General features: G+C 38.0%; 1 protein-coding gene across 5 annotated transcripts in view; it reads left to right on the top strand.

Annotated features, from left to right (window-relative positions):
* Window positions 1–27289, top strand: part of SUGCT (succinyl-CoA:glutarate-CoA transferase) — a 328810-nt gene that overhangs the window by 59618 nt on the left and 241903 nt on the right. For all 5 annotated transcript variants that reach the window (XM_042888304.1, XM_042888303.1, XM_042888305.1 and 2 more), the window contains exon 9: window positions 2727–2822. In XM_042888304.1, the coding sequence (XP_042744238.1) occupies window positions 2727–2822 (96 nt within the window). The remainder of the gene's footprint in view (window positions 1–2726; window positions 2823–27289) is intronic.

Raw genomic sequence — 27289 nt, 5'->3', positions numbered from 1 at the left:
GCGTTATGTTGGTGAGCATAAGGGGATGTCAGTGAGATCAAGGGGAGTGAAATGAGCCAGGAAAAGAAAGAAAGGGAAAAACAGAGTATTCCTGGGACTGCTCTAACAGTTTCATGAGACTGTAGGAATAGCAGCAAGTGTTCCAAGTCTGCTAAATTCATTAGACAGTTATTACTAATGTGGCAGAATGCCACGAAGTTTACTTAACTAAGTATGTGTATGCATACAACACAAAGTACTGAAATACTTGCTTTGATGTGGTCAATAGAAGTTTATTTGTATAATAATGACGATAATAAAAATAATACTTCCTTTTGACTGGGTAATTTGACTGTAAACAAGATATGCAACTCAGAAGAAATTCAAAAGGAACTTGAAGCCTTTTTCCTTCATGATTTACTGAAGAAAAATTGTAAACAATTTTAGCAAGATGCATGGATGCATGTATTAAAGCAAAAGATGAACACACTGACTGAAAGGGAGATGTTTTTCAGACTGAGGCCTTAACATGCTCCAGGCAAATTTTAGTTCTAAACGTGCACAGTCTTTGACAACCTTCTGACTGCCCTGGTGTTGCTGGCTGTTGCTCCTGAAACAAGCCTTTAAGGGTGCAATTCCAGTGCCCAGTGAATGCTGTGTTTTAAATCTTTTTTTTCTATTGTATTGGGTACAAGTGCTTTGGAGACATGTGTACCTCTTTGTTTTCCACTGTTAAAAGAATGATATACACCTCAAACAATTTGCAAAGCTGTTACAAATATGTAGTATTTGAAGGTTAGAATCTTTCTTGCGGAACTTCCATTTCTACAGCATAGGCAGCAAGTGCAGTGACATCTTGATTGAACCTGATATTAATGTGGTAGGATTTGTGACTTGCACAGTTTCAATTCACTATGTCCTTCTCACAATTAAGATTTATCTAGCATTTCCATCCAAAAGTGGGAAGACTAAATAGGCAGGATGCCTTGTGTCTTAGCCTGCTGTAGTGGATGCTTCTCACCCGTGGGTGAAATTTGTAATACATCAGTTGTGTAGTGCTGCACACAGTTAAGAACAATATCTTGCAATTAATGTAGTATGAATTTTGTCATTGTTGCATAACCATTTGCTGTGGTAGAAAAATATCACTGTGGTGTTACCTCAGATTGAAAAATGAGAGGAACAATGAGATTAGGATATATGTTATTAATAAATAGTTTTTTTTGTGACTCATCTAACTGTAATAATAGAGTGTTTCATTCTGTGTTACTGAGGAAAGTTGCAAACGAGAAGGAAAAGTCCTTTCTACATACTTCACAGGTCCATTTCCTTTATTGCTGAGATTTTTTTCTCCTACTTAGGGCTAGAGTAGACAGTGTTTAACATTTTAGCTGAATGAAGTGACACTGATAGAATAAGCTGCAGCTTAATGGCTACAGAGTGTTTTCCAACAGTTCTCAGGAGTAGTGTGCTGTATTTCTAGTTAGTAGTGTTTCAGAAGCAGCTAAATTATCATTTGCTGTACATCTTCCTAGGTTTTCTGCCAGTCTGAATCAACATAAACTTGACTTACTATTATATATCTGCTTTAAATATGGAATTGATGTACTCATGCTGCCTTTTCAGAGCACGTGAAGGAAGGAAGGGAAATGAATTTTTTTTTGAAGGAATTCTGATATAATGCACATATTACTGGTGGACTTTAAATTAATTGCTCTGCATTTTGATGTAGATTAGTAGTGACAGAACGGTGTAAACACTGAGCATTGTATGAAATTTCAGACATCTCCTCTAGATAGAATTAAATCTTTTTGGAAAAAAAAAAGAAGTCGGCTTACCATAAAAGCAAGCAATTTTACTTACTTTCACAAGTATTTCCCAAGTATTCAAGTGTGAAACAAATGCATCATCTGATGAATTAGTGAGAACCTAATTGTAATGCTTTCATGTGTTACTTGGATTCAGATACAGTCCCACACAGTTCTCCCAAAGAAATAGTGATGAATCTGACAGTGACTATGGCAGAACTACTGATTTCATGCAGTACTGCATCATAAGGTTTCATTCTTTTCTTAAGATGTATTTGTGCTTTACGAAATGTTTACCCTGATATTATGGTTACTAAAGTTTGCATGCTGTATTTTTCAGTGTCTTCTATCAGTTTTTTGTCTGTCCTACTATTAACTCAGTAACTCATTCCTTATCTTCTAGTGTCAAATGACCTACCTCTTTGTATTTCAGGATATGTGGGAGTTGAAGAATTCTGAAATATCTTCTGTAACTTGAAGGAGAACAGGAGAAAACAAAGATCTTGTGACTGAGAAAATGTCTTTGTGATTTAAGCCTGGGTCTGAGATTCAGGAAATGGGAGTTGTAGCTCACAAATTTGTTGTGCTGCTTTTTCCCTTTTAAAGTTTGGACAGGACACTTTGTGCCTGTTGACCATTCTGCAAAGTGTTTAGGGTAATACTGCCTTATTTCTAAAAGCAGTTTAATGCTAGATTTGCGTGGCATTACTAGTGTTATGGAAACCTATTTTTTTTTTTTCCTTTACTGTATGAGTTTTACTTAAACAATCACTTTCATATCTTTTTCAAGCTATTCATAATATGCGATATGTAAAAGATGCTTTTGTGACATGATTTACCTTGTGTAGATAAATGCCATTCAAGTACGCACAAATCTTAAAGAAGTTGCCAGTGAACTCTGAGGTTTTTTTAATACTTCACTTTTTTTTCTATTTCCAGGTTGCATGTCTTACTTATGTAGCAGCTAATTACCTTAACTGCAAAATTGATGCTAAACGCTGGGGCACAGCTCATGGCAGTATTGTTCCATACCAGGTAAACAAAGCATGAGGTTTATTCTGTTTTTGAAATTCATCGCTTTATGTATTATGAGATTGAGAACTGACTGACTTTTCCCATGACCTGCTGTATTCTGTAATGTATCTGAGTCTAGGTAGGACAAGGTTCTGTTGTTCATTGTAGTTTGAGCATTTTGCATATTTCTTCGTCAGCAGTAGATTAGTAACAGAACACTGAAATAGATCAAAAGGGTTTAATGAAATTGGATGACATTAAAGCTAGCACGGTGCCTAGATTTTTTTTTTTTTTTCATCTGACAGAGAAAGCAGGTTTTCTTTTCTTTTTTTTTTTTTTCATTTTAAGGATGATCTGACTTTCATACCAGTCACAAACTGATATATATATATATTTTTTTTGTCTCTGACTTATTTTTACCTTGTGAGTTTCCAAAAACAATCTTGGAAAGTGGCTGTGGAAGTCAGGGAGTTATTGTAAATTAGACATTTTCCACTGAGTTTCCTGCAAATCACTGCTGCTCATTCAGACAACAGGTTAGAAAAAAAATTAACCAGACCTCCAATCTCTACAATAGAGTTCATAGCCTGCTACATCTAATGAAAGGCTGAAATTCCTTAAAATAACATGACCTTCATCATATAAACAAGCAGAGGAAAAAAATTTGCTGCAAGCTTTATGTTCTGTCTTGTATGGGAAACTCTTCAAGTAAACAAAACTTTGTTCTTTTCTAGCTAATCGTTTGGTTGTCTTGATGAAGATTGTTACTAGCTTAGGGAGATCTGGGCATATATACTTAATCAGTCTATTCTTTTTTTTCATAGTTCTTGGCATTTGTTATCAAAACTCATGTTTGCATCCAGCTAGGCAGTCTGGATTTTTTTCATTTCTGGCTAGACCCCTTTAAATCTTGATAAGGGTAGTTCCAGCATTTGTCTGGGAAAACTGACATCTGAACACCACTCAGTATTTTTCTTGGTAGAAAATGAGAGGAACTCCATGCAAACATCAAGGGCAGGCCTTCTCAGGTATAAAATGTTAATCAGTTCTTTTTGTAAAGACTTTGCCTACTTGAACCAGGAGACTTTTTTTCTTTTTTTTGTGCATGTCACTGCCTAGTCAATAGAATAGCAATTTTTGGACCAGCTAGAGTAGGTTACAGATTGTCTCTGAGAGATGTTGAGACGATGTGGCTGTTTCTGCAATGCTGATTTTGATCCTGGAGTGTTTTTTATCTTGGTGTACTACTGTTACTCTGGTGAGCACAGCAGGATGTCCATATTTTTTAGGACTAGCTCTGCACGCTGTGTAGTGCAACGTGACCCAGCCTTACCAAGCATCCACTACACAAGTTGTTCCACGTTTTTTGTAATGTGACCTTTTGGTGTTACCCTTTTTGAACTTTGGTATGTTGAAAGTACAAAACAGACCTGAAGTGTCTGAAGTTTGTATAAGCAAAACCAAAAACCTGACTAAACAAAACATTTTGTCTTCACCGTACTGCGTTTGGTTGAATAAATGAAGCTTGGATCCTTTTAGTACCTTTTGCCATTTTTCTTTTGTGGCTTGTCTCAACTTTCTATGAGTTAGCATGGCTATGATTTTGATGGTGACTTTAAATTTATTGTGCTTTCTACAGTTTCTTTCTCACTTTACTTTGATAGTTAAGTTAAATTTTAGGAAATTGAAACTAACCTTCACTGTTGTGATCGTGTTGCACTGATAGGTGCTTCCATAGCTCGTTTACCATATAGTTATAGAACAAAACTCTGAAACTTGACAGTCACCCCCTGTCATAGTTACTGAATTTGTCTTTTGCTTATTGAATTAATGTGTGACTATCACAATGCTTGTTTTTATTAATGTTTGTTTCAGGGTATTTTGGCCAAGTGAATAACTTATTCAAATAATAAAAATGACATTTCAGGGAACTGAACTTGCATACAACTTGGAACAAGTTTGTGGTAGCAAAATGTTATTTCTTCCTATGGTCTCAACCTTAATTTATTATCATTTGCTGTAGATTGTACTTGCACGTTGGTAGTGAATTATAACTTTGAAGTGAAGCAGAGCCTGAAATCCTGCTGAAAAAATGTCAGACCGTGATAAATAGTGGAAGTATGGGTTATTGTGGAATATACTTTTGTAGGCATTAAGGCAAAACCTAGATATTTGTGATATCTTTTTGTGACAGAAGCCTGGTCAGAGTCACATCTAAATCTAAAAAAATCTAAAAAGACAAAATCTAAAAAAAATACACATAGAAAATATTTTAAAATATATGTAATTAATACTTAATTGTTTTTTTAATTGTTGTGGTAATTGATCTAGTGCTCTGTTCAAAAACTCAAAAAATTACAATAGCATTCAGCATATATCGTTCACTGAGTTTTAATTTCGTAAGTTTGGCAAGAGTATCTTTGCAAATGGCTTCATTTTCTGTTCTGCTTACAAGGCCAAATTCAGCTTTGTGTGTGTATTTAGATTTTTAACTTCACCAATTCCCTCATTACTTCTTCATGGTTACACTAGTGGCATAATTTTTTTCCTGAACCCTTGTTAACCCTTGACTGAACTTTCTTTTTGTATTTAAAACCAGGTTTTCTACTAGGTTTTCTCCTTCCTGAAATTACCAGGATGTGCAGCTCCTTTGAAAATCTGGTCCTTAACCAAAGAGGTGTGGGGTTTGGAGGAGGGTTTTCGTACTCTTTTAAAATTTTTTCTCATTTTCTGATAGTGTTCTCCTTTAACCATGTGAGATGCTGAAGTTTTCATTTCTGCTTGCTCATCACCAGAACTCACAAAAAAGAAATCTGAACTTCTTCTCAGTGCACGATCTCTTTCGTGGTGCACATAAAGCTGTCTGCATGGAAGCTTGCCAATCAGTTTGCAAAGGTTTTCGATAGAAGCAAACTTTGCAATGTGCCACAGTGGCGAAGAAATCTGGATTCTAATTTACAAAAGAAACTAATTTTTACAATGCTGAAACATTCATAAGAAACCATCTGCTTTGAGCATATCTTGCTTCAGTAGGCCACCACTTTGATCCTCTGAAGAGGAACAATATCTTGAGCTTAACTAGATCCCAATTTGCTTAGCTTCAAATGTTAAAACACAAACCTTGAGTTCTGGTCTCTATCTTAAATGTAATTAGTACATTTTTTAAACAAGTTTCTGTAATGAGACAGGTTGTTTAGCTACAGCTGCACCGTGATTATCCAAAGGAAATCAGGAGCTTAAAAGCATCCGGTTTACATAAATGTGCAGAGAAGTAAAGTTGTGTTACTGTCTTTCGTTTGGGGTGACAAGGTCTTTCCTCATTCTCATGGTTTCACCAATGAACTATCTTACCTGTAATGTGGCTGAGATCTGTACACTCGCTTATTTGTTTTCCAGTTGGAACAGTGGGAATAGATAAATTCTCCTCAGAGAATCTTTCATAACAGTGTGTTTACAGGTAGCTTATCGCCCTTCCATCAGCCACCTGGATAGCACTTTGGCATGCAAACTTCTAGGTAACAGCATGGACTGCTTGCTCTTGGGCCATAATGATAAAAGTTGCTTTGAAAACTATGAGACCAAGCTCTTACAAATCTCCACCTACCCAAAAATTCTCTCCCATAAACATGATTTTATTACTCTTCCAAGTTTTTTCTTAGCATTCATGAGAGCTTCTCAAATATCCTTTGCATTTTCAGAGTGTGCAGAGGGCACAACCTTCTGCATAGAAAGTGAAATCACAAGACAGGAAACAAGCGATTGTTTTAGTCGGTTATCTTTCCTTTGTCTGTGCAGTGCCATAACTAATCACACCTAACATGAGTGGATTTATATCTAAACATCACTGAGATTTTCTAAGGATCAGCCCTTTGTTGTGCTAGCTGTAAGATTTCCTTCTCGTGAGGAAATAGTTTCTTTGTCAAAAGCCTTTCAGTTTCAATATGTGATGAAAACGAAAATATAAGTTCCCAATGAAGTAGAAGTCATGAAAGTAGTGGGAAGAGGAGTGTAGTCATGTTATGTAAATATCTTGGCATCATTTTTATAGTCCTGCATCTCATTCTTTCATTGTGGAATCTTACAGTGTTTGAGATTCTTACAATAAACATCCCTTGTCCTTTACGTCTCATCACAGGAGAAAATGCAGTAGATTATTATCTGCCCAGCTGATCTGGTGGAGGTGCTTTTCATGAGTGTGGATAGAGCAGCAAAATAATTTTAGTCATTCAGAAATGTTATGCTGCTTATTCTACACAAGATCCTAGAAGTGTAGTCACTTTCCTTTCTGCCTTGATTTGTTTTTATTTGGATACCTCTGCAATTAACATGCCTTGGAATTAAACTCAGCTAAGGTTAGAACCTGAATTATTTTTAAGCTTCTGTTTTGTGTGTGAAACTCTTCTCTTAAAATCAATTTAGATTTATTTATTGGAAGAAAATCTTTCTTGTTTGCAGTGGCTTGGTAAGGTGGAACTTCTCCAGAGGGAAGATATGAAATACAGATTTCTGGGGGGAGTTCTAGGTTCAGGAAATAAAGATGACCCTTCTTGCTGTCTGAACCTCATCTACTTAGTATTTGTTGGACTTTTTAACCTGCCTTGGGGGCCCCTTGTCCTATATTGTTGTGATGAGTAATGAAATGTCATTGCTGAAAGTACTGCCTATTTGTCATGAAAATTAAATGTATTCAGATTGACTGAATAGAAACTTTGTGCTCTCAAGCAGGAAAGCGTGCTTTCTCCACTGTATGGAGTCAGTTTCCAAAGAACAGTTTGGTTATCCTCGAGATAAGTTTTGACTTATACCTGGATATATACATATATTTTTGGAATGGCTTCTTTCTTTTTTTTAATCTTAAAGGGGGAGAAAGCTATAGAATCCTTTGTCATCCGAGGTCTTACAAAATAAGAAAGCAAAACTGAATATGTCAGTGTTTTAGTTTCACTGTCCATAAAGAGGGCCATTTGGTTGTTAGGAGGTTTTAGAGTAGAGTTTGTTTCCTTACCATTTTAGTCAATGGAAAGGTATAGAAATCATCTGTGGGACGTCATGTAGGAAACATTTATGAAGAATGAATTCCAGTTATTCAAAACTAATAACATTATATAGTTATCTTTCTGGTGATTGTCTTTCAGGGAGTTGTCAAGCCTCTCTTGGGCAGAGCTGCTGTCTGGAAAGGAAATCAGTGGGTTTGCCTTGGGCAGTTTCAGACATGCTCAGTGTATGATGTGAGGTGTACTTACAGTTTTGTTCATACACATCCCATCCTGTCACAGAAACAGCACTTCAAAACCACTCACCTAGTATCCGTGTAGCACAGCTTCTTACCTTTACACAGGTAATTTTCAGATAGAAATGAAATGTATTTTTAACTGAAAAACATGAAATACATATTTGTTTTCTTGAAGGAAATAATTCTGTGGCTTTCTGCTTTAATCAATGCCTGCAAGGTATTTTTTTTTTTTTTAATGAGTAACTCGAAACTATTCTCAAATTCAAATTATATGTAATATGATTATTGTTAAGGAACAATAGCTGGTAATTAATATCTCGTTTTTTATCTCCTCTAGGGAAATGCCACAGGAATTTTGTCTTATCTGTAGTGTTCATTGTTTCTTCCACGTTCTTCCATCAAGTGGGGTGAGAGATCTAGTCTATATTACAGCAGCATGGTTAGCCTCCAAACATGTTGCAGGGTTACTGAACACTACAAGTAAGAATATCCGTGTCAAGTTGTAACCCTTAGGAAGAAAAGGGTAACAGAGCCCAGATCTGTAGATTGATCTTCATGTTGTTGCTAGTCTGGAAAGAATGAGTAAGATCTAAGAGCTCAGGGAATATATCTAATCTACTTCTTAGATTAATAGTAGAGGAATAAACTTCACTTTTGCTGTTCTGAAAGCACTTTTCACAATCATTGCAAAACCCAGTGCAGCCTCTCAAAGCAGAAATGTTTAAACAGTCTGAAAGAAAGAGAACTCAAACTTGCATATGCAACATCATCTCCCAGTGATTCTTGCTGTAATCATCCTGAATATGTAAATGGATGTTTGTGTTGCTGTTGTATCTAGAAACACTGTGATCTGGTATACAGGCGAGTGTGCAAGCACAACAAATCAGCTTTTTCTGGCCAGTGTTGGTGAATGATGCACAAAGAAGTCACTTTAAATGACTAAAATGGGTAAGGACTTTGCCAAAGTATCTACCATCCTAGAAACTTTTGAAGACTATTTCCTTAAGAATTTGAGAAGCTTGGTGACTTATGGAATGACATTGAGTCTTAAGATACGGCACAGATTAAAGCACATCCAAAGGATGATATTAACTTCATGAAGGCAAAAATGAATAATAGTAAAAGGCCCTCAAATACTCAGATCCTCACATGATTGCTTTTATTATGTGAAGCTTGTGACAGTTTTTGTTGGAAAATGTTGATTGTTATGAAAAGAGATGTCCACTAGATGTCATTCATGTAATCTAGTTTTTGTTGCAACATTTTTAAGAATCTGTTTAGGATGGTAGGTACAAATTATCAGCATTAGCTGTTTTTGTATATGCTGTGCTACTGATTTGATGTATAAGTTTGGGATGTTACAAATAATGTTTGTATTGTTTTGCCCAGTGAGGGGTGTGACACTTATTAGCCTAGAACTCGTCTTCACGTGCATCTTTCATGTAAGAGCACCAAGGTGAGCTGTGTATGGTTTGTAACTGTTCTGCAGGGAGATATAAGATCACAGAGGTGACGATGGTGAGTCTCTAAGGAAAGCAGAATTTCCCTGTGACTAATAAAGTCCATTTTACGTTTGTTCTTTTGTGTGCTCTTTACACCTCAAAGTGCAGTTTGCTAGAAGAGCGAGTGTATATATATTAGGAAAAGCAGCTGGAATCTCATGAACTCACACACACAAATAGATTTATATACTCACAAATCTTAGCCATAAAACCAAAATGTTGTATCTGAGATATTTCAACATGAACCAATTCAAGCAAGCTTAGATAAAATTGCGTGGGCAGACAAATCTGAGGTTCATTTAGTCAGTCCTTCAGGTAGGCTGCTGGGATCTGTACAGGTGTAAGTTCGTAAGCAAGGCATGGTTGAGCTCCCTCCTCGCTATCTCTCCAGTCTGGCGCGTGTCACTAATTGCTAGACAGCTTCTGGAAAGCCACATCTGTACTCTCATTGAATGTGAACTGCTGGAGTATTGGCTTCTGCTTCTTCACACTTTCAAATTGGAGTAGCTACAGCAGCACTGGAAGCCAGAGATCACCGCTTCCTCCAGCCTCCCTCTCCTCTTCCATATGGAATAAAGAATTTCTCTGCCCTGCATAGTCAGCCAGAGGGCAGGATGGGGAAGTGATAATCCTCTTGGAATGAGTGCTTGTATGAAAAATGATAAATGCTGCGTTGCATGGGGATTAACACTTGCTTATGAACTTGCTTGTAATGGAGTAATGCTTCTCTTTCAGCAGTGTGAAGGCTTGCTGTACTTCTAGGCCTGATTAAGAACCTTCACTACTGCTCAGCCAAGAGAACCATCTGCTGTCGGAAACATAACTGCATTAGGATTTGTCTCACTTCTGCATATTGTCCTCAAGAACGCAAAATACTTTCACATACATCCACTTCCTTACAAAAATTCTTGTTCTTCCTGCTTTCTTCTCTCTCTCATTGTGAGACTTGCATTTCTGCTCGTGTTTAATGCATCTGCGTGAGATCTGTGCTTTGTTAGCATGAATGTGACCATCCAGAGCTGATTTAACTGATGGTGTTGCTGTGTAAAAAATAGTATTTATTCTCATGTTATTTGATGGGAGGGATTACAGTGTCCTGTGGGAGGGTCACAGAATGGGTCAGTCTGCAAGTTACTTGTGTTTATGAAGCTTCCTTGACATCTCTCTGTATATTTAGTACTGAGCACTACTGAGTGAAGATTTAAGGTAGAACCTGATTGCTGCTTTATAGGATGGCCCTTTCTGCAGTGAGCTAAGTCATGCAAGATTTGGTTAAGTTCATTCCTTAAGACTGATACATGCTAATGAATTTGTTATGTGTGGTTGTTTCCTCTAACAGTGCTGCAGTACTGTTATGATATGCACAGACCCCAGTACAGTAGTAGCTATGGTTTTCCAGTGTAAGCAGCTTCTGGGAACTTAACTGGAAAGGAAGAACTTTTTGAAAGAGTCAAATGACTTGATAGCTTCTATTCTATCTTCAAAAGCAGTGAGAAGTTTAAGTCCTGTTGTCTTAGAAAAGTAAAAGCCACTGAAGTTTTTCAGTGCTAAATCTACGTATGAAAATGAGTTTCAAATTACAGTCCTTTTTACTGTGGTTTCTTCTGCCTTTTGCCATATTCAAATATAACGTTGCATGATGCCATAGCAGGTTTTTTTTTTTTTTTAAGTGAACTCTTCCTAATAAGCCTTGATGGTAAAAAGTAGGGATTTGTAATCTGAAGCTTTGTCTTTTAGTAAGCCCCTATTAATACTAAAATAGTTTACTGCTTAAGAGAAACAGAATTTTTTTTCTACAAGACTTTAATTCACTTATATTGAGAGTAATAAGGGCAAAGGTAAGAGTAAAGTAGCTCTGTTTTTTGATAAAACCATACTTCTTAACAATCAATTAATACACAGTATTCACTGACTGGAATTTTCTCTTGTTGTGTGAATTATTCTAGAGTAATCAATCCTGTACCTATACCCCCAAAGAGATCTCAGCGTGTTATCTAGCCTAAACCCTCACCTTTGTTGAGTTATATCGGTGTAGTGCTAAAATGCAATGGAAAGCATAGCAATAATAGCAGGGTAGCAAAGTCCTAGGCCGCAGCATATAAGGATAAGTACAAATGTAGCAGCTGTGGATGTAGAAACAAAGGAAAAAGTCTGCTCACCTTGGAAAGACCTCAAGTAGGGAGGGATCTTCAGCAAGATACCCTTATCTCCACTGCCAACCCATAAATGTGATCTGGGAGTGTGTGGATCCTGGCTTCACCCCTTCTGGTTCCTCAAGTACATTGCATGCATCTGAGCTCCCCTGGGCTGGTCCCTGCCTTCCCACCAGGTGTTCAATCACTGTTTCAAACCATGACTTAGCATTTCTGCTGCCATCTTTTGATGGGATATGTCCCAGTTTCTCTTCATTGGAAGCCTTGAAGTAGGTTCTGTGTTCTTGCTAAGTAGTTGGTTCTCCACGCTTACTAAGAAGAAGGAAAGAAATAGAACATGTTCTAGATTCAGGAAACACCTTTTTACTTTCTTGCTAGTGGTGTATTGCTGCAGTTCATCACCATATTGTCTAGAGCAAACTTCTTAGTGTGGTTTTTTTTTTTTTTTTTAGATTGTTCTCTTCTACAGTGTGCTCTTTTCTGGTTTGTATGAGGAAAGCTCTTACTGGGTTTAGTGAGCTTTACAAACTTCTACCCATTAGTTTTACATACTAGTTATCTATCTTTTCTGAAGGGTTACCTGGTGGTGAACTCTCATTCCAAATAAGTTGTCAGCAAAGGTATGGAAGACACAACTTGTATGATTTTATATTTCAGAAAGCTATCGAGGTCAAAAGTAGAAGTTAAATTATCTTAGTCAAAAGGCTATTCTTTGCTAGATAAAAATGTAGAAACAGACACAAGGTTAACCTTTAATTTGCGCTTCAGCTGGTACGCTGAAAGTTAATATTTGTGGTTCTCATCAGAACAATCCATTGTCGCATGAAGCGGCCAAAATATATACAAATAGCAAGTTGTGTGACTTCAACTAAAGGAGCCTTTGCTGAGTCTGTAATCTATTTAAAGCCTAGCTTAAAGACAAAGAATATAAGATATTATAAATTCTGATATCTCTTCATGCCACCAATGTATGATAACGTCTCTTCTAAACAAAGATTCTTTTGACCTTGTTAAATTTATCCTTGGAATGTGGGGTTAAGATAGCGGCTAGAGGCTTTTGACCATGGATAATAGCTCAAAATGCAACCAAGACTTTTGTAGTACACGCAAGTAATTAACTTAGCTTAGCGGAGCAGAGGTTGCATTTTAATTTAGCATGAGGCTTAAAACAATGGTCTCCAAATTTTATTTTAGTACTTCCACAGAACCGCAAATAATCATTTTTTCCTCTCTGCATACATGCTTACAGATTTTATTTGGGGGTTTTAAATGTAAGAGTGCATGTGTTGAAGTAGTTTCTTCAATATTACTTATTTGATTTATTTGTTTTTAAGTAGCTAGCTTACATTCAGCAGTTTAGCGAAGTTGCAGGCTATATGAGAACTAGAAATTAAGATCCCATAACTATCAGAATAATGAAAAAAGAGGAGATCTCTGGGCAGGAAGGGTTTGTGAATTAAGAATCTGATCAGTTCATTTCAGAGAGTGTTGTTAGTAACAGCACTTTTGCACAGTTGCTTTGTCTTTTCAAACTTCTCACAGATTCTCATGTATTTTTTCTTTTCCCTGTCGCTTAGCAGTTTTAGATAATAATGATGAGAAGTAAACGGCTGCTTGTTTCTTTTCTCAAGTAGCAGGAGCTGAAAGCATCTGAGAGTATCACTGTTTTTTGTAGTTGTTTCCTGTCCAGCTTGCGTGAGCTTCATCAAACATTCATCATGTAAGTTTTTCCTGAGATTTAAAATGGAAACACAGATGATTTTGTGATCAGTGTTCAGAGTGCACCTCTACGCTTTCTTGCATCATGCTTTGGATGTTTCTAACACCTTCATGTGGTTGGATACTGCTGTTTGGGTCAGTGTTAAGACCCACTTTTAATACGAGGCTTATTGAAATCACCAATCCAGGTTGCAGCAAGGCACTGCATTGTGGTCACCTACCGAGTTTCTACTGCTGTTCCCATCACATTTGTCTGTGCTTTGAGACTTGATATGAATAGGTCACATTTGTATGCTTCACTTCCCACCTGTAGAAGATTTTACCTCTTCCTTCTCCTTTTCTCCTGTAATTAAATAGTAAGCTCCTCAAAAGAGATTTGTTTGCTATCTTTCAAGGTTTGTTTGCAGATCACTGAACAGTGTCACGTAAAAGTATGAGCTGGCATCAATTCTTAAAGCAAGAAACGGTCACAGAAAGACAGCCATGGATGGGGCTACCCCTTCTCCATGTAAGGTCATCATGAACACTCTTACTGTCCACAGATACTTGACATCAGAACACCAGAAGCAGTTTTGCTGTTCATTATGTCCATGGCATACAAGGCAAGAAAATCACATCAAGGAAGAGAAAGATCAGACATGAAGAAAAGGTTTTTAATCAGAGAAGCCAGATTCATTCCTTTTTTCAGTTGTCTTCTATATCCTTGTTTCTAGTTTCTTTCGGCCAGATATTCCCAGTTTGCTAATTCTTTCCCCTGAGATCGTGCTTTGCAGAATTCTTTGCTTTTCTCTGTGTTTTCCCTTCAGAACACATCACTTCTACGGCAACTAGAACCAAACACAGTGCGTTATTGCAGCTTTATCACGAAGTACAAAGAAAGATTATTTCGTTAACCTTGTGGTTCTGTTTGTGTTCTGAAATACCAGCTTAATGTCATTCTCCTGTTTCAAAGGGGGCTGTGTAATTCATGTTCTGTTTCTGAAATGTGACTTCTTGATCTGATCCTTTTCTTCTCTATTGGTCAAATGAATTATTCATGCCTAATTCTAGAACTTTCCAATTGTTTTTCCTTGCAGATTTCTGCCAATCTTGTTTTCAGGTTTCATCTTCCAAGTAGCTGCAAATATTTTCAGTTTCCTTTCCAGTACTTGCAATTCCTTCTAGTTTTGTCGGCCCCAAATTTGATAAACTTATTTTCTCAATATCTGGATTATTACTGAGAATATTGGGATGACTTATAATCACTTGACAGTAGTCTTACATTCATAGCTCCTTTGGGTTATATTCAAACAGTTGATCACATTGTTTCTCGTATGGCCTTATTTAAATTGATATTGCCCTGCACTGTAATTTGTAGAACAAAGAAAGACATCTAAGTCAATGCCTTTGTACTGCCCATCCTCTGCTTGTTTTGAGGGATGCACTTATGTTTCTTCTGTTAGGCAAACACGGCATATAATTTGCTTGATATAGGATTTTGTGATTCTATGATTTTATATATATACATATATATTGTTTACATTCACTTGATGTTTGCACATTTCTTAGCTCTGGTTTATCACTTCTTTCTGCAAGGTCTCCAGGTTCAGTAAGGAAACTGCTACTGTGCAGTTTCCTCACATTTCTCTGCGAGGTTTCTAAAAGAAATCTCAGCAGCTGTGACTTCAGAAAACACTGGGCTACAAGGTAGATATATGCACAAATGTAGTATTTTAATAATCTAGCACAAATCTTGTTTGTATGCTGCCATGTTTCTGCTCTTTTTTCCTTCATTTGCTAATGAATTGATTGAGTATATTTTTCAGTAATGCATAATAGATCTAGTGCATATTATTTTAATATAATAAATGATTTAATTTATTTTAATAAGCAGCGACACAGTACTTATTATAAACACGAGACAGGGCCTGTTGGCAAAGAGAATCTCTGCTTGTGGATGGTGAATGTTCACAGGAATCAAGAGGGAAACACTTTCAGATGATATTGTCTACTGAACTGATCATCTTCACAAGGCTTAATTCATCATTCAAGTCAAATTTATAGTCGTAGAATCCTAGAATGGCCTGGGTTGGAAAGGAGCACAATGCTCATCCAGTTCCAACCCCCTGCTGTGTGCAGGGTCGCCAACCAGCAGCCCAGGCTGCCCAGAGCCACATCCAGCCTGGTCTTGAATGCCTGCAGGGATGGGGCATCCACAGCCTCCTTGGGCAACCTGTGCCAGTGCCTCACCAGCCTCTGGGTGAAAAACTTCCTCCTGATATCCAACCCAAACCTCCCCTGTCTCACTTTAAAACCATTCCCCTTGTCCTATCACTGTCCACCTTCAGCTGTTCCCCCTCCTGTTTATACGCTCCCTTCAAGTGGTAGAAGACCACAGTGAGGTCTCCGTGGAGCCTTCCAATTTAGTGACTGAAGGAACTGGGGCTGTTTAGTCTGGGGAAGAGGAGGCTGAATGAGAGACATTATTGCTCTCTTCCAGTACTTGAAAGGTGATTGCAGTGAGAGTGGGGTTGGTCACATCTCACTGGTCGGGATGAGGAGAAATGGCCTCAAGTTGAGCCAGGAAGTGTAGATTGGATATCAGGAAAAAATTCTTTACAGAATTAATTTACAGTTAAGCACTGGAATAGGCTCCCCAGGGAGGTGATTGAGTCACCATCCCTGGATGTGTTTAAAAACCATTTGGATGTGGTGCTCAGGGACATGATTTAGAGGTGGGTTGTTAGAGTAGTATGGTTAGGTTGTGGTTGGACTTGATGATCTTGAAGATCTTTTCCAAACAGAGCAATTCTATGACTCTCTTCTCCAAGCTAAACAAGCCCCGTTCCCACAAATTTTCTTCATAGGAGAGGTGCTCCAGCCCTTTGATCATCTTATTGGTCCCCATCTGGGCCCTAGAGCTCTGCGTCTTTCTTGTGCTGGGAGCCTGGATGCAGTGCTGCAGATGGGACCTCACAAGAGCTGAGTAGAGGAGGAGAATCACCTCTCTTTTCCTGCTGGCCACCTCTTCTTTTAATACAGCCTAGGATATAGTTGGCTTTTAACTGTGATCTCAAGGACACGTAGGACCTTTCGATAAAACTTTGTGCTTTGTGCAAGAGCCTACGTGCTGTGCTCATAAAAAAGAATCTGCAGCAGTGAAGCTGCTCCACTGCCACCACTGCTGGAACACACCACACGCTACCTCGCTGTGCCTCACATCCACTATTTGGTCTCTGATTTTTTTTTTTTTTTCACGTGGAGGAATTGAATGGTGTACCTTTGCTTTAGACACACTTTAATATCAGCCACCATTTGATCAGACTGCACCTCTGCTGCCATCTGTCACATGGAGGGAAACGTGACAAAATATTGATTGGAAGGCTCAACTTCTACTGTCATACCACCAACATCTGCCTCTGATGTTATGGGCCAACATAATACAGAAGGCGTTACTTGAAATCCCAAGGTGTGTTTTGCAGTCAACGTGCCCAGGAGATGAGATGCCGTCCAAAGAGACCTTAGGCTGAACAGTGGGCCCAGGACAACCTTGTGAGGTTCATCAAAGCCAAGAGCAAGTCCTTGCACCTGGATTGAGGCAACCCCCACTGCCAGTACAAACTGGACGATGAAAGGATTGAGCACAGCCCTACTGAAAAGGACTTGGAGGTACTGGTGGATGGTAAACTGTGCGTGAGCCAGAATGTGCCCTTGTAGCCCACAAAGGCAACTGTAACCTCGGCTGTGTCCTGAGCAGCATGGCCAGCAGGGTGAGGGAGGTGATCCTTCTCCTCTACTCTGTGCTGATGAGGCCTCACCTGGAGTACTGAGTCCAGATGTGGAGCCCTCAGTACAGGAGAGATGTGGACCTGATGGAGCATGTCCAGAGGAGGGCCACAAAAATGATCCAAGGACGGAACACCTCTCCTACGAGGACAGGCTGAGAGAGCTTGGGCTGTTGAGCCTGGATACAAAAAGGCTACGGGGAGACCTGACATTTTCCACTCAGTACCTACAGAGGGGCTGTAAGAAAGAATGTGACAGACTCTTAAGCTTTAGCAGAGCCTGTGGTGGCAGGGTCAGGTGAAATGGTTTCAAACTTAAAGAGGGGGTTTTAGGTTGGATATAAGGAAGGGTGAGGCACTGGGGTGGCAGTGAGGGTGGTGAGGCACTGGAACAGGTTGCCTGGGGATGTGGTGGATGCCCCATCCCTGGAGACATTTATCCCAAGGCTGGAGGGAGCTCTGGGCACCTGATCTAGTTGTGGATGTCCCTGTTCATTACAGGGAGTTGGACTAGATGACTTTAAATGTCCCTTCCCACTCTAAGGATTCTATGATTCTATTTTCAACTTCCTTTATCAAAACAGAAGGCACGGCTGCGTAGTCTTAGTTGTTCAGAGCCACGTGTTTAGCCAGTATATTGAAATGCGTACAATTATTTGCCATCATTTGAGTCAGCACTGCAAAGCATTGCCCTCCCCGTGCCCTGGTTTCGGTCGACACAGCGCTCATAGCGCACTGACGGTCTGGTTGTTGCTGAGCAATGGCAGCATGCCTGGAGCTGCTCTGCAGAGCAGAGCCACTGCCATTGAATCGTGGGTCAGGGGTGGGCCACACTGCAAGCTGTGCTGGGCTGCATGCAGCCCGTGGGCCATGGGTTGGACGTACTTGATGACATTATGGAAATGAGGTTTTGATATCTGAGCATTAACAGATGTACAGATCACATCGTTGCTTGGCATTAAATTGATGTACCAAGACCTGAAAATCCTGAGAAAGGCAGAATGATAATCATGAGATGCATCAAAATTCACGTGTTTTGTGTCCATTTTGCTGGTTGTTTTTCTTACTTTTTCCACGTGAGTTCCAAAAATTGCTTTGTTGTAAAAAGTAGGAAAACAGTTGACTCCTTCACAGTCACCCGAGTTGATTCAGCAGCAGGCTGAGGGTTGTGTTTCTCTGCTCACCATTTTAGTAAAAAACTTGCTCAGTTAATTGGTTTTTGCATCTTTGATTTCAGCTCCTTAAGGGAGTCAAGATGCTGTTCTTGATGTAGTGAAATGTAACTGTCCGGATGTAATTGGTGTTTTGTATTTTTCAGTAATTTATATCAGACTCACCAAACTCATAGTAATGTATCATCTAATCAGGAAGAGAAGGCAGTCTCCCTAAAGCTTCAAAACCCAGCTAGAGAAAAATATAAATGGTTTCTTTTGTAAAACAGCTCATGGCTTTTAAGCCAACCTTATAATTTTTGGGCTATCTCATTTTTAGTATGTGGCTTGGCATACTGTGAGCATTCACTTTACCATCTGCTGTAATTCCACCAAGAGATGTTTTCCTTGACATGCCTACCCCAAAAGTACTTCTGATAACCCTGCTTCTGAACTCCACTTTCTAGCGAAGAAGCGGGCGTTTTAGCATGTCCAAAGGCCCTTAGAGACAAACATCATATCTGTTATATTTAAAATGGTATTTAAATTCATTGTAGTTGTAATTCTGATGCCATACTTCAAAAATGTCTTAAAGCCTATATGTAAAATATTTGTAATGAGAATTAGGAATACCGCAGACTGAGCGTCTCCGGAACCATTATGAAAGTGGCTACAGTGGAACTGGCAGTGGTTGGAGATTGAGTAATGGTATGATGGCAGTTCCAGTTCAGGCAGAGAAGACGTTGTGATTGCCACATGTGAATTAATATAGTACTGCTTTTTGCTGTTGAGGATTAGCACATTTTTTTTATAAAAGAATATATGAAGGAGGAGAGAGTAGGGGAAGAGATGAACCCATCTTGCATACAGCTGCTTTTCTATTTTGATGATTTAAAAATCTGCTATAGCTGGGAAGCATCAAATCTGAGATTATAACATTGCCAATGCATGTGACAGGACTTAAAATACCAGGTTAGAACTGTGCCCTTCAAACAAATAACCAGAAAAAGAGCAGTAGGCAAGCAAGTCTGTATTCCATTTGGACCTAGCTTTCCTGCTCAACAGCAATTTGTACTGCAGCGATTTCTTTTCTCTGTGCATCCTTTATGAATATGAAAATAGGGGAAAATGTATAGAAGAAAACAGAGATGCTGGAAGTGATAATCTGAATGCTAGAAGTTAAGAATTTGTTTTTCATCATTCTTCCTGATGCGTGAGCCAGTAACTAAGAGTAAATGCACTCTGTTTTTCCTTTAATCCTGTAACATGAGACTTACAATATTTGAGATTCACTTACAGAACATACCTTACTGCAAATTCAGGTTAAAAAGTGGTGTGTTCATCATTAAAGTCTCTTTTCAGAAAGTACTCTATAAGAAATGAATCTTTATCATTGTTCATCGAAATGCACTGATTTTTTTCAATGGTCAGCAATCTCCAGTGAGCTGAATCACGCTTACATCTCGTGAGTAGGAAAGGAAATCTTATTGTTAAGCCAGTATTGCTCTTTCAGTTTACTTTGTCAATAAAATGAAGAATACAAACATGCTAAAATGAGGAGGAATATATGGGCTCGCAGCATCATACTCTCATCTCGTGTAAATGCAGCTTGTGGAGATGCAAAAATGAAAATCTGTCTAGCTAGAACATAGCTCACTTAAACTGAGGCTATAGTGATCAGAGGAGGAAATTGAAGTATTGCATGGCTGTAATGTATGGCTTGACATCCAGTGCCTGCTCCTGTGTAATTTACTTGCCTCTTTCAGTCACCTGACTGAAGCCATTAAGTGAGCCACAGGGTAAGCCAGGAAATTCAGCCCTCTGCTTTCCAAGTCCAAAGCTCTGTTGTTTCCCCTCTCCCCGCTCTCGTTCTTCACAGCTGGTCAGCACATGGATGCTGTTTGCTTAGGCCAGGTAGGGCAGCTATGGGAAGATCCATACGGAGCACATGCAAACCTGCGCTAAATTTCTGGAATGCAGCAACAGGATGAAGTTAATGTAAAGCAAGGTTTCTTTAATGTTTAAAGTTTCTAAAACTAATAATAATAAAAAAAGAGACAACAAATTCACTTTACAGCCTTTCCTTTTCTCTACTACTACTAACTGAGCGGGCTTGGAACTTGGCCAGAATATTACACATTACTCGAGAAGATTACAAAGAAATCCCAGACATGCACTAGAGAGCTATTAAATTTAACATTTCTAAAAGATATTTTCAACAACTAAATACTTGCTGGAGCATTGTTTTCCCCAACCTTCAAAAGTTGCCACAGCTCAGTCACAGATAAGAACTTCCAGCTTTTTAATTGATATATAAATTGAGTTTAAAACCAAATCTATAACATTTCCTGTGGTAAAGGAAATAGAGACTCTTCAGTTTGGTTTGCCCCTAATTTGAAAATCATGTTCTCAGGAAATCCTGCGTAATTATTTTACATAAACAGGAAAAGTAATTATTTCCTTGGGGCTATGTTTGTGTGTAGTGGGGATGAAGAAAAATAGCAGAGATTCTGGAATGCAACGTGTTAATGAAAATATTTTAGAATAAAGGAAAATATGTTTTAAATAAGGTGAATTTATTTCTGGACAGACGAGTGTGAGGGATTTTTAGATGCTTGGCTTTTTCCTTTACTGTTTCATCAAAGTTCAGTAATGGGAACACAAAAAGATGGAAAGATGACAAATTTGTAGCGAGGGTGCCTTTGTGTTGCTCTTCAGTTGCTCTTGTCTCATCTGTCAAGTTGCTCTTCGTCATCTGGAAATGAACGAATTATGTAAAGCCATTGTAAAAATGCTGCAGGATTTCAACCCTCACATCCTTCTCTTCTTGCACTGCCGAAGGCCCTTAATTTACTTTTGCCATTTGTAATAGTTCATTTGAAGGTTGAACTTCCCCTCCTGCTCCTCATGAGCTTTTCTGATTTCACTTAGTGTTTGAACAAGATATATTGGGCTGCTTTTTCTCTAGAGTTAGTGTGAACTCTGTGCTTCTTCATGTTGTTTTTGTTTTCAGTTAGAAAATAGCATTACACATTTATATATAAATTGTACAGTAAGTGGTCCGGGATTTTTTTGCATGGGTGGAAACAGTCTGCAGAATTATTGCAGGAATTGAACACTGTTTAGTTATAAAACTTCTGAAATAAAAAGTTAGGGAATTTTGGAGGAACTATTTGCATATTATTTCTTTTTTAAATCAGGATGGGATTCAGACCATTAGTTAATAAGAGAACTAGACAAACGTGCTGAATACAGAGAAGAATAAAGCATAGGAGCAGGTGCATAGTTAATTTCTTTGGATTTGTTTGTAGCATTTTCTAAAAAGTGTAAAGTTTGGTGCATTAGTTAGAGAAGCTATGGTCACAAATAGTCGTGGCTTCAGGGGAGAATTGAAAGCAGTGTTCATCTTAGCAGAAATTGTAACACTGAAGTTGTTCCAAGAACGTAGTTTGAAGTGGAACATCAGGTTAGTTTCCTCCTTTCCTTTCTCAGGGAAAAATTGTGAGTAAATATAGTAACTAGGAAATTACGGGTATTTCTTTGTATATTTCAATGAAGTTGGAACAGGTTTATACAGCAAACATCTGAAAAGGTATTTTAAGCACGTTGACCTCAAACGGTAATTATGAATTACCTGTGTTGCTGTGAGAGCAACTTCGTGCATCTTACATATACAGGAAGACTTGCAGAGGGAGGATATTCTCAGGAACATGGAATACTGTTTGAAATTTGTGCATGATGAAGTCATACTTGTGTTAGATTAATAGCGTATTTATCTCTGCTACGTAATCTGGTGGGGAAAAGCAGTTTAAGCTACTATTGAATAGTTCTCCTTCACTTCTATTTTCTTCATCTCGTATTGATTTTAGAATTTATTTCCGTCAAAACCACGCCAGATACAAAAAGCACAATAACACTATTTGATAGAGCAAATTCTTAGCTACAAAACTGTTTTTCGACAAAATCACCACCAGTAGCTGTGCATTTTTGACAGCAAAGATCAAGAGCCTGCATGTTGAGCTCATAAAAATCTGCGCCAGTGGAGGTGGCACTCTATTACTGCCACTGCTGAAACGTCGCCACCACTTCACTGTGCTCACATCCACTGTTCTCTCAGCAAGTGTCAGTGAATGTCAGTGGGTGCAGTATTTTCTACATGGAACAGTTCAGTGACACTCCTTGGCTTCAGGCACACTTCCATGTCAGACACCATTTGATCAGGCTGCCCCTCTGCTGCCATCTGTCCCACGGCAACCAAATGTAATGGAATGTTGTCAGAAAGGTTCAGCCTCTACTGCCTTACCACCAATATCCACCTCTAATGCCACGGACCACCATAATAAAATGGAATTACTTTCATAGCAGCCCTTGTATCTAACCCTGAAGCCCTCCTTCCCTTTTCTTCTTTGCCATTCAGGAGTTGTACTTGAACTCAGATCATGAATTTGAGATACTGACACGAGGGAAGTTTTAGCAATTCCTTTTTGTAAGTTAATTCACCTTTTGCAAGTGAATTTTATTCAGAACCCTTGAGTATAATTCCAAAGGTAGAATTACTAACTTTATGGGTATATTTAAATGGCTTTTAGCCACGTCGGCAAATTTGGGCTATACCCAGGTTGCCTTCGTATAAAGAAATGTTTGGATTCTTAAAGGGTAAAAGAGAAAAAGCACATATCCAAATAATTTGTTGCAGACTTGAAAAGCCTTCACAGTCTTTTTAATCAAAAACTTTAGCTGAGAACTGCGGGCTAGCATTGCTATGTGTATTTACTTTACAGGTATAGGGCTAGTATAGATGCTATTCTCAGAAGTTATCCAGAAATTAGAAGACTGGAATCCCGCAGAGTCTTCTAAGTTTATGCTGTTTTATTCATCTTTGTTGGCATTTTTAGCCTCAGATGCTAATTCTTGCAAGCACCGTAAAGATTACTCTCGTACAGAATGATTTCGAAGTGAAGCTTCTTTTTCTGTTCGTTCCATTCATCATTATGCTCTTCCAATTTATGACTATCCAATAAATAAAATATCAGCTACATGAAATAGCAGGTATCCCTTGTCATTTCCAAGTCTTATGCTTCATTTTCGAGCAAAGATTTTCTATCAACAAGTGGAAGAGAAAAATAAGGAAACGAATGAAAAACAAACTTTAAAAAACAACAAGAAAAGGTGAAATAAAATTCATTTCTACAGTGATGAAAGCATTTAGATATCACATTTTTACTGGAAAAAAAAACTCCAAAAATCAAAAACAAACCAAAACCAAACAAACTTCCTTTAAAGCAAAATTAACAGAAACAACTGCAGGCAATTACAGGCTTCAGTTTGTTGAGGTACTTAAGCATGTGTCTTGCTTAGTAGTCGTTTGACTTTAGGGGGATTATTCATGTTCATAAAATTAGATGTACTTAAGTAACTTGGTGCATCAAGGTAATAGTGGCTATTTTAATGCAATAACCTTCAACGTAGATTTTCTTTGGTTGCTGGGTTTTCCGAATCATCAGTTGATAGACATTTTGTTGTGTCACTTAGTAATTTGTCAAGGCTTAGTAAATGTGTGTATCCGTACATACTGTATGGATAATATTTATTCTGTACTCAGAGGAAGCAGTCTTGAAAAGGTGAATCAAAGTTGTGATGTTTTAACTGCTCTCACGTAGGTTAAATGTATTTAATAAATCTTTGTTTTATGTTACAGGACAGCCCACAGGCAGGAATACTGAATGTTTCCTGCCAAATGCTCTTTGTGAAATTAGCTAATTTGATTTATAGGCGTGATGCATACCGTGACAAGTTTGCATCAAGGAGCACACAGATTTTATGTCTGTCATCTAAAGAATTTTCTTAGCTACGTGCACATGTAAGAGATTCTGTGATTTAGGGATTCAGTGCATTAGATGATCCTGCCTCATTAGGCTCATCTTCAAACATTTTACTTTAGGGCTTAACAATCAGAGAGATACAAATTTGTTTTGGAGATACAGTGCGTTTGTATTTTGAAGAGTGGGTGTTAACCTGAAAGTAGTACAAGGACACGGAGCAGAGAGTAGCTAAGATTTGCAGACTTGGGTTACTTAGGAAATAAAAGTGAAACATAATTTTAGGCAAAGGTTTGCAGTGGGACCATTTATTTAGCTTAGAAACCTAGGCTTTTGTTCTCATGTGCAGAAAGAGTCTGCTTTAGCTCAGATTCAATGTTGTCAAGTTAGATTACCTCAAAGTAAAAGAACAAATGAAGAATAAAGCTTAACTGCTGTCATAGCCAGTGTTTAAACAGAAGAACCTTTTCTCCTACAGAGAATTACGTACTCCTATGGCTAGTAAAAAATAGAGGCATTTGTACAGCTTCAAACAAATAAGCAATTTTAAAATTCAGTGTTGACTTATTCTTTTGTTTAATAATAAAACTCAAATAATATGTCTGGTATTACTGAGTATCACAAGCAATCAATTAAATGATATTTGTTAACTTAATATTCAAGGAACTGCACAACAGGTTAGAGCGTGGAGTCTTCTTTTTTGTTATGGGATTCTAGCTATCTATCTGGACTTTTTTTCCTTCTCCCTTCACACTAAAATGCCTTTTCAGTTACTTGACTAAGTGTATAATATTATATCGATATGGCTAAGATTTTAAGTTGGAAATAGTTATTGCTGTAGTTTTTCAGGTTTCTATGGCTTCCTGCAAAAAAAACCACAAGAAAACGGATGACTTAGGATTCTGTCCATTCTTACATTCATACTTTCAAGAACTTTGGAACTTGTAATGACAGCACCAGTTAAAAAGTATATGAAGCAGGTCTAGGAAAGAAGTATAAGAAGATTGGCCATGTGAAATGGATTTTTTTGTTATGCTAAAAATGCAGATGTTTCAAGTGGAAAGCAAGAAATATCTGTAAGTGGAAGTGAATATATCCAGTTTGTCAGCTGACTTCTTGTGAGGTCATCAAACCGAAGCATTTGGCACTTTTATTTCTGTTAATTGGGTAATGGGGATGTATAGTTAGGTCTCCTCAGTTAATGATGGGAGTATGACCCACGTGTACAGGAAGGAGCAAATAAATAGAAAAGGGTTGAAGTTTGCATATCTGATCTAGATAAGCTGTGTAAATTATGCTCACTGCATCGATTCTTTCATTTATGCAATCTTACTGCCTCTTGTGCTGCCGAAGCATAACAGGATAGAATGCTATGGTGCTACAGAGTAAATGTATAATTAGGCAAGAGAGGTTTTTTGTGAAAACAAATTGTGCAAATGACATAATCAAAATGGAGTGTTATTCATTGCAACAGTTATTGAGATATAGCAGATGTAGTCTACTAAAATCTTGAAGCTCGTGTGCAGTTGGGAGTTATATTTGTAATTGCTGCATATATGGATGAGTCTTTTAAACTGGGATCCTTTCTCATTTCCCCTGCCTTACCCGGTCCATTTCAGATGAACAGTTGCCATCTCTCTCCTCAAAGTTCTCTTGAAAGAACTTTAGTAGAATGCTAACTATGTGTTATAAGCTGCTATATCACTCTTTTAAGATATTGAGGGATCATCTGCGAGAACAACACTGTCTGGTTAAAGAAATTAATGTGAAATAAGGCTTGCAGGTTGTGCTTTGAAGGATACTGGTAAATCCATATTGTTGATCATTTATAGCGATGTAAACCAGAATTTGGCTTAGAGGAAAAGCCACTGGAAAGTTGCTTTCTGTTGTGTCGAGGAACAACGTTTAATCAATAAGGAACAACACTAAGTTTCAGTAATGCAAAAGTTGATGGAAATGAGGATCTTCCTCATACCAAAATGAGGAGCTGAAGCTGGGGTGAGCTTAATGGGAAATATATATTAAAATGCAAACAAAGTTATTGTTACATATTGTAAGTGAGCTGAGGAAGGTTGTCAGAATGGAGGTGATGTTCCAAGTTCTGAAAAATTCATTGGATCTTCAGACCAAGATAACACAATGATTTGGGAAAGCATGAATCTTCTTGATTTATTGCAAATCATATGGCTGAGGAGTACATGGAACAAACAGATGCAACTATTCACTGAAGTTGAAATAGAAAATAGAGGAGAGTGCTGAGGTGGAGAAAAAAGTACGTAGCTACAGGAAGACAAACATTGTTGGAACAGTGTATACTGTACATACTATACTGTAACATGCTGAACAATATTAGACATCTTTATAGAAGACTAGCAAGTATGTATATTCAGCAGCTAATTTTGTAATCTGTGTAAGTTCTTAGGTGGAATTTGTCATTGATTTGTATAGTCTGTTTTCATTTTATTGAATATGCTTGAGAGGTAAATTGTCATAAAATATGGTATTAAATTTAGTTGTTTCTATTTACTTAAAAATTAAATGGGGTAGGTGAATTCAGAGCTGTTTTTGAGTAGCAAAAATATATTTTAAGGAAGTAAAACCAGAGAGTTCATCTTTGACAAATTTATAATTTGAAAAGAGTGCAATTTAAACCAAAGTGAACTGGAAGAATGCTTTTGGGCTAAAACCTCTGAAAGTAGGGTGACATCCTGAAGTGTGTTTACGTTTAAATTACTGACTTCTGAAAAGTGAAGTTTGAACTAAAATTACTGAAATGCTTAATTCAGGATGTATGGTGTTATGAGTACTGGCATTTGCAAGTGTCAGATTTGGATCTCATTCATATCATTACAAAACTTCATGCCGTGCTACCTAATATATATAGGATTAGCACATATATATAGTTTGAAATGCTATCTGTGAGCATGTTTGCTTGATTTACTGTAAGTTGCATCTGACTCTGACAGATACGTACTTCTGTTGCAATTAATTCGTGCACGTGCATAAGTACCCTTGGTGAGAATGTGTACTCGAGCTACAGACTGTGTGTTGTTGACGTTGTTGTTGGTTTTGGATGCCTCTATTTCCAGGCATATCCAACTTGCAGGCTGCAGGTGACAGTGCAGCCCACACCCCCTGCTGCTTTGT

The sequence above is a fragment of the Lagopus leucura genome, unplaced genomic scaffold (genome assembly GCF_019238085.1).
Source record: "Lagopus leucura isolate 7727_CA_CO unplaced genomic scaffold, USGS_WTPT01 Super-Scaffold_100157, whole genome shotgun sequence".
NCBI lineage: Eukaryota > Metazoa > Chordata > Aves > Galliformes > Phasianidae > Lagopus > Lagopus leucura.
Note: the sequence above shows the minus strand (reverse complement) of the source record. Positions and strands in the feature narration are given on the sequence as shown.